This window comes from Pomacea canaliculata, linkage group LG9 (assembly GCF_003073045.1).
Source record: "Pomacea canaliculata isolate SZHN2017 linkage group LG9, ASM307304v1, whole genome shotgun sequence".
Classification (NCBI taxonomy): Eukaryota; Metazoa; Mollusca; class Gastropoda; order Architaenioglossa; family Ampullariidae; genus Pomacea; species Pomacea canaliculata.
The window spans coordinates 2,703,866-2,711,861 of record NC_037598.1 but is presented as its reverse complement, the minus strand read 5'-3'; the positions used below and the strand labels follow the sequence as shown (position 1 = coordinate 2,711,861).

The window sequence follows — 7,996 nt, the reverse complement described above, 5'->3', positions numbered from 1 at the left end:
TGTAAACATATTTCAGACGCTGGTGCTGTACAAGTCTGTGTAAACATATTTTAGTCCCCGGACCAACTTTGATCGCTACACCTACAATGTTCCAAGAAGATGCTGGTCCGGGCGCAGAGTAATGTTTAAGGATTGTGTTACTTGATTTTGTGCTGGAGAGGGTGTACAAGGGAAGCTATCCAGGAAAAAAAGACTTTCACTACAAAGTTCTTGCCCCTGCAGGTCACTATGATGTCAGAGGTCAAGGTGTACAGCGAGCGGGCGAGGGACGTGGTGGCGTACGGTGGCGTGGGTCTGGCGCTGGCGCTGGCGCTGGCGCATGAGACAGGTGTGGTGCGCGTACTGTGTGACCCCGACACGCGCCAGCCGCTCACAGCCCAGCAGGTCGCCGACAAAGCCAAGCTCAAGGAGCGGTAAACATCTCCCCCTCGTCACACCACACGCCACACTCGTCATCTTGATACCTGCACCACCTTTTATTAGCTAACGTTCTCACACTCGTCATCTTGACATCTACACCCTACATCCCCTCGTCAGCTAACGTTCCTCACTCTGTCTAACATACCATACCTATTTCACAGACTCTACAGCTGACAGACACACTATACATATAGCATACTCAGAGGCTCAGAGAAAGAAGCACACTAACATACTAAGAGTAAGAATGTGAATAAAAAGTATCAGTGCTCTAATTTTTCACTTTGGTAATGTTAGTGTTGTGTATAGTATTAGTAAATAATTAAGATAAGATAAGACTTTATTTGTCCCAGAGGGCAATTCTGTTGCAGCTCCATTAAAATTAAAATTCACACACAATTGCATGCACAAAACTATTCATGTTTCATTCATTCACACAGCCCCATTCAAAATTCTCACGCTGAAACAACAAAAGACAGCCGCAGTCTGTTTGTCCTGCACGCACACAATCGGCGGCCCGACGGAAGCCTGACAAGTTCTGTCGACAGAGCATGCCTGTCATCACGAAGGATGGCAGACACCATAATTGTATATGGCAATTATTCTGTAGACATATAACGATATGGCATAACAAAATTAACTGTTTTGAAAAAGTTGGTAAAGTGTGTTTGTTTATCTCCTTTCGATCTTGCCCTCTCTTGCATGCACGCACCTGATGATACATCAAACAGTAACGAGAACAAAACCCGACAACAAAGAGCCACACATACCATGTGTCTGGTCTGGAGAACTTGCTGGAAGCCCTGGTTCGTGTTCTGTCGGACTTTACGGCCTTTGTTAGAGAAGAGCTGCTGTCGATGGGATCACCTTTACTAGGCTTTAATCGCCAAACAGCTAATTCGCCAAACTCTTATCTATTAACATATCTTTGTACAGTTAAATATGTACCACATTCTCGTCGTAAACATTAACACACCTCGCTCCTAATGCACTAACCTTTCGACAGACGCTTACCAGACCAGCCTCTTCTCACAATCATGTATACCAAACCTCCAAGCCTCTCTTCAGACAGGTACCCTGTGTTATAGTCTCTATGTCTGTGTTGACAGTTGTTAGTTCTGATCCAGTATTGTTCTCATGCACACCATGCACCTTGACAGCTACGTGAGGGAGCTGCTTGGGGCCCTGACTACGTCCGGGATGGTGCAGCTGGCAGCAGGCACGGGAGGTAGGGATGGTGTGACAGCGGCCTTCCTGGTGCCCGACGATCATCGGGGGCATTTGATGAAGGCGGCGACGAGAAGTTTGCTTTCAGCGCCTTGGCCGACCAGTACTCCGCCGTCAAGACCAGCTTCTCCCAGGACGGGCCCTCGTGTAGGCCTCGTGTTTTGTTTACTCTCTCTCTCTCTCTATCTGGGAAATAAAATTACAAAAATATTAATACAGCATTAAAATAAAATGACAAGAACATTTTAAAATTCCGTTTCCATTTTAAAGCTAGGAGATGGTGGCAAGGAGGGTACACCATTCATTCTTTAGTGTCTGTCCACGACTTTGTCTTGGTTTTCATATCTTGGCAGGTGTGCGGTATGGGTCGCAGTTGTTCCACATCCTGGAGCAGTGGGCAGCCAACGATGGGGCACTCGTGGAGGCCGTCTTGACGGAGTCACCTGAGCTAGCTGAGAAACTAGGTGAGGAGTTTGTAGTCTTTATACGAGGTTTCACAGTCTTTACACCCACTCTTTACACCTTGTTATCATTGTTCCACTTGCACAGACAATACATGTAGAAGACTGTAAATAAAAATAAATATAAGGACACGAGACGATAGAATTACATAAAGCTGTTAGTACCTAAGGCTACATGTAAGGGAAATGACTGTAAAAGGACATAAGCACTTTTCCTTCCATTAGTACATTCTATGTTTGATTTTACTGTTCACTGCTTAAAAGACCTTCAGTTTGTGATAGGTTGGTTTTTTTTTGTTGTTGTTGTTGTTGTTTTTATCTTTATCAGTCTTTCATTTGTATGGTTGACCACCATCTTTACAGCTCGTATTTCATTTTTAAAGGGGTTTAGGTTTTCGTTGTTTCCTTTTACTCTAATTTATGTTTGTTTATAGTTCTAATTACGGATCATGCAGTGGAGGAAACCAATGTTTTCTATGATTTAATTGATTTCAGTTATTGTAAAATTATTGTATGATGATGATCGGCTAACAGTCTTATTAATTCCTTTAGAGACATGTTTATTTTTGCTGATAGTGAGTCTGAAACTACAAGATATTGTCATTGTGCCATGTATTACATTTTAGGTTGTACTGTACAGGTGATGGTACAGCAGTCAGAAGCACACCCATAACCGTCTAGCCCTATAAACACCTTATCCTGTTAATGCCTAACCCTGTGTGCAACTACAGGCCGACCTCGCTGTGACACAACTCACACCTCACTCCGTGTAGATGAAAGGTTAGAGGACTATGCTGACCTCTTTGCCCACAGTCCTGTGATGTTTGTTTGTCTGTTGTGTAGAGAGAGGCGCCCAGGTGGTGGAGTTCGGGTGCGGCTCGGGGAAGTTGATGCAGCGCCTGGCGGCCCAGTTTCCCGCCAGCATCTTCCTCCTCACTGACTGCATGCCGGACCCTTTGAAGCGCGTGCAGCAACTGGTGCGCGACGCCGGCCTCAACAACGTCCAGACGCAGGTCGCTGACCTCTGTGACCTGACTCCTGACACGAAGAACCGCTTCGACTTCGCGATGGTTAAGGACGTCATCCACGACCTGCCCTACCCGCAACGCGCGCTGAATGGCATCACCCAGTCGCTGAGGCCTGGCGGGATCTTTGTGATGATGGACCAGATGTTGAACGACTCCCTGGCTGACAACATCGACAACAAAAATGCCATCTTCAACTTCTGCGCCGGTACATTCCTTTGTGTTCCCGAGGGATGCCAGCAGCCGGGGTCTGAGGTCATCGGCCCGACTTGGGGTCAGGCGCATGCGCGTCCCATGCTGGAGGCGGCAGGACTGCGCGTTCTCAAAGTCATCAGACTCCAAGAGTTCGAATCCTTGGGCATTTACATCAACCAGAAACCGGACGTTGAGAGAGATGTGTGACGTGGGTAACTCCAGGCAGACTGGAACATCACCTGTCTGCTCACTCCGAACAGAAGACCACTTGGGCTTCAGATGAACGTGCAAACACATGCACGCGAGGCTAAAGGTGGGGAGGCCTGCACATTCTCTCACAGCACAGACTTCCCCTGTAACCTGCAACATTAACAAAGTTTAAGAACATAATAATCCGACTTTTTCTTTAATTTCTTTTTTTATGGGGCTAGATTCTTGCTTTCAGATTTCATTGAAGTTGTGCGCTTGCTTCTTAACTTTTAGTATTTTCATTAGACGAAGTATTTCGACATGTCATTGCTTTCGTCCGTGTGAAATGTGCATATTAAGCAAAGCTAGCTCCCATTCCTCTGATTTATATTTTCTTCTTTCTTTAATGTGTATCCGCATGACTGCAAGCACAGTCTTTGATATTTTCGAGGTTCAGTAGAACGAAAGGCCTGTACTTCATGCACAGTTTTGAGGAAAAAAGTTATGCTGACTTCAGACAATATTCAACAGTCTTCAGCCTGCTTGTCACACCTGGCTTGACCCTTGTATACACAAGGTAGCCACTGATAACTCGTCAACTCTCGTCTTCCGTTGTAGTTACCGGCTTCTGACAGATGTTTACAGCGGGTGAACTGAGGACTGCTGGCTCTGTCTTCCATTTTCCACTCTCTCTATATAATTTACTAATGCTCCTCTCTGTCTATCCCCTTTATGTTATATATCTTTTGCTATCTCTACCTGTCTTTTTTTCTCTCGATTATTTGGATTATCCAGTTTTCTCTCTGCCCTGTATTGACCTCTGTGTACCACAAGACTGTCCGCTAACCCCTCACCCCCGCCGATTTGAAATTGAAATATTTAAAATCTATTAATTTAATCAAATTCATTCACCTTGATTTGTCCGTTTAATTAATTCCTATACTTTTTCCCTTTATTTAGTATCATTTGTATCCATCTTTATTAAAGATTTTCACCATTTGTTCAACATAAAAGATTTTTATTGTGTAATACAAATATCCCTTGTGCTGAAATATGTTTTAATAAAAAGGACAGTTTTAATGTTCTGTGTATGTCGTTCTTGTCATGTTGAATGGGACTGCAGAGAGTATGTGAGAAAATAAAATTTCATTTTGTTTGTTTGTTAAACATTTAAAAAAAAAACATTTGTTAAGTGTTTAGATAAAGTTTGTATGCATAGGTTACTAAAAATACTACTTCAATCGGCATGATAAACATTTCATAAAATATGCTGCAAACAGCATTCAAACGTTTCATAAGACCACACTGTCACACTCAGCCATGCAACACGTCACTGCGGTCACGTGACAGCAATAGGTCACTAAGGTCAGAACCTTTGTGTGTGATGACAGATGTGTGATCATTGCAAGATGAGTTGTATGAATGTCTGTGGCTGATAATGTGTGTGTGTGCGTGTCCGTGCGCGCGCGTGTGTGCCTGTGTGAGTCTGTAAGTGTGTGTGTGTGTAAGTGTGTATGTGTGAATGTATATCTGCGGGAGTGCCTATGTGTATCTGTAAGTGTGTGTGTCTGTGTGTGTGTGTGTGTAAGTGTGTGTGTGTTAATGTATCTCTGAGTGTGTGTCTGTAAGTGTGTTTATGTGTGTGTTCATGTATACCTCTGAGTGTGTGTCTGTGTGTCTGTCCTTCGTGCTTGTACCTCCCAATCCAAAGCAAGACTGCAGCTCACAGACAGGTAGAAACGTGTCGATGTTGATACTAATGAGAGGGCGCCACCGTGGCTCTAATGAAGCCAGTTGATGTTTGTGATGGAAGTGGCCGAGTGGAGCTCAAGTACACGGCACTGATGCCGCCTACATCACAGACAAATGAAATACAAATCCACACAACTGTGTCTTCTCAGTGTGTGTGTGTGTGCAGCCGCCAGATGGTGTGACCAAGTCGACATGCACAGTGTATGTGAACGACCCTCCTGTCCACAGGTGACCCCAGGTGTGGCCTAGTCCGGCCTGGCTGCGTCTTGGTGACGAGCCTTTGGCACAAGGCGACCATGGCAACCAGCTGTACCTGTCCGGACAAACTTAGTCCAGCTGCAGGAAGGCAAGAATAAAGTAAGCAAATAAACAAAAATCAACCCAGAACAAAAAGAATTCATAAAACTCACCCTTAACAAATGAATAACACAGCGGTCCACAGTCTCACAGGCTGTGGAGTGTAAATGTTTACAAGACAGGACAAACTTGTTTGATGTTATAGACCTTGGAGTGTAAATGTTTACAGTACAGGACAGACTACAGTTTGATGTTGTAAACCTTGGAGTGTAAATGTTTACAATACAGAAGAGACTACACTTTGATGTTATAAACCTTGGAGTGTAAATGTTTACAGTACAGAAGAGACTACAGCTTGATGTTATAAGCCGTAGAGTGGAAATGTTTACAGTTCAGAACAGACCAGAGTTTGATGTTATAAACCTTAGAGTGTAAATGTTTACAAGACAGGACAAACTACACTTTGATGTTATAAACCTTGGAGTGTAAATGTTTACAGTACAGAGCAGACTACACTTTGATGTTATAAACCTTGGAGTGTAAATGTTTACAGTACAGGACAGACTACACTTTGATGTTACAAGCCGTGGACAGTAAGTGCCTAAGACAGAATGTTCTGTAGGTACACATCCAGAAGCCATGGAGTGTGAATGTTCATATTTTATTCATTCTGTCCTGTCTTCACTCCCAGACGAGCAGTGACAGAAGCTGTGTGAACTGCAAGATGGCGGGGGACCTGGCTGCCCTGTAAAGCTGTTGAGAAAACACGAGACACTGGAGGATGGCGGCATCCAACCTCAGGGAGCCCCCCGCGTATGGAGGGCGGTGCAGTCCTTTTCTTTGAGTACGGATCAGTGACTAAACAATGTCGGGGACGAAACGAACATCGACGTTTAACAGGGACCTACAGGCCGAATTCCCATTTATAAAGAAGGCAATAGGAATCAAGAATGACAGTGGAGTGCGGTGTGACAAGTGTGGATCACAGTTTTCTGTCGCACATGGTGGGCGCAGTGATATAACCAAACACCTGAATACGGATCGTCATAAGAACGCTTTGAAGTTGGAAGCTTCTAGTAAGCCTATCACAAGGTACTTCTCCAATGTTAAACCTGGCGATCAAGAAGTCAGGTTAGCAGCCGCAGAAGGTACTTTTGCGTATCATACAGTTTTCCATAATCACAGTTTCAGATCAATGGACTGCATGTCGAGATTGCTTCAAAAAATGTATGATCCCAAATTCACTTGTGCAAGAACCAAATGTGAAGCAATCGTTACAAACGTCTTGGCTCCTTTTATAATGAATAAAGTGAAGAAGCAGTTGAGTGATGTCCGTTTTGTGACAGTGTTCACGGATGCTTCGAACCACAAAGACGTGAAGTTGTTTCCGCTGATGATACGATACTTTGTGCCACTGTCGGGAGTGCAAATTAAAATATTGGAAATATAGTGGTTAGGGTTATAAGGAGGAGGCATATGTTAACCAGCTGGGAAATTACAAAAATTGTGACTAGAGTTTTGTGGCAGGAACTGGAAAATTGATGGTACTTATGAGAACTTTTAACTAGGAACCAAGAATCCAAAGTGAAATGGGACCACTCCCTACTTGTTATATACAGTTTTCCATATACATGCGTATGGTTCCTCAGTTCATTTACTGTAGGCAGATGGGTTCATTCCAGTAAATTTAATGCTTTTAGCATCACTGGCAAAGTAATGACTTTCATGACTATGTAAAGATCAGAAGCACTAACAGAAGGTCAAGGCCACGGATTACTTGTTTGATCTTTACAATCTGGTCTTAAACTGCACAATCAAACAAATAGTCTTAAGCTCAGCTGATGCCTGAGTAATCTGAACTACAAAGAGTTGAACAAACAAACAACAACAAATACGTAATGAGTGGAATCTTGTTGTTGTAGACAACGACTTGGATAGAATTAAAAATCAGCCCCAATGCTGATGTGGAATAGCTTCACTATGGAAGTGAGGTGCCCATTCGAATACTTCTCATTTGGCATCACAAGGTGTGCACTATGGATGACTCATGTTACAGTAAAATCTAGACAAGGAGTGACAAACATTTGATCTTCACCCTGATATAAATGAATAATTTAGACCCAGGAGAACAATAAATAATGTCAAATTTGTATTTTGCCAATACAAATGCAATAAGCAAATAGAAATAGCATAAACTTAAAGATGTCATTAGATTCATGATGTTTAAATATTGAGATATCCTTGAGAAGAGATGAACAATGAACGTCATGCTGCAAGTACAATGGAAAAGTCTAGACTTATGTTAACATCTTGTGATTGATGTTCTTCTTTTCCCAACATACAACAGAAGTGGAATCTCTCTGCAAGCTTCACAAAATTTCCAACACCACAAAAAATAAATTGTTTTAGCACACAGAGAACAATAGGCCATCA

At 43.2% G+C, this 7,996-nt stretch overlaps 1 protein-coding gene across 1 annotated transcript; it reads left to right on the top strand.

Moving 5' to 3' along the window:
• Positions 1–231: 231 nt before the first annotated feature.
• On the top strand, positions 232–3,532 carry LOC112572080. The gene is made up of 4 exons (XM_025251604.1): positions 232–413; positions 1,545–1,645; positions 1,998–2,108; positions 2,949–3,532. The coding sequence occupies exons 1-4, from the start codon at positions 232–234 to the stop codon at positions 3,530–3,532; spliced, it is 978 nt and encodes a 325-aa protein (XP_025107389.1).
• Positions 3,533–7,996: the final 4,464 nt, after the last annotated feature.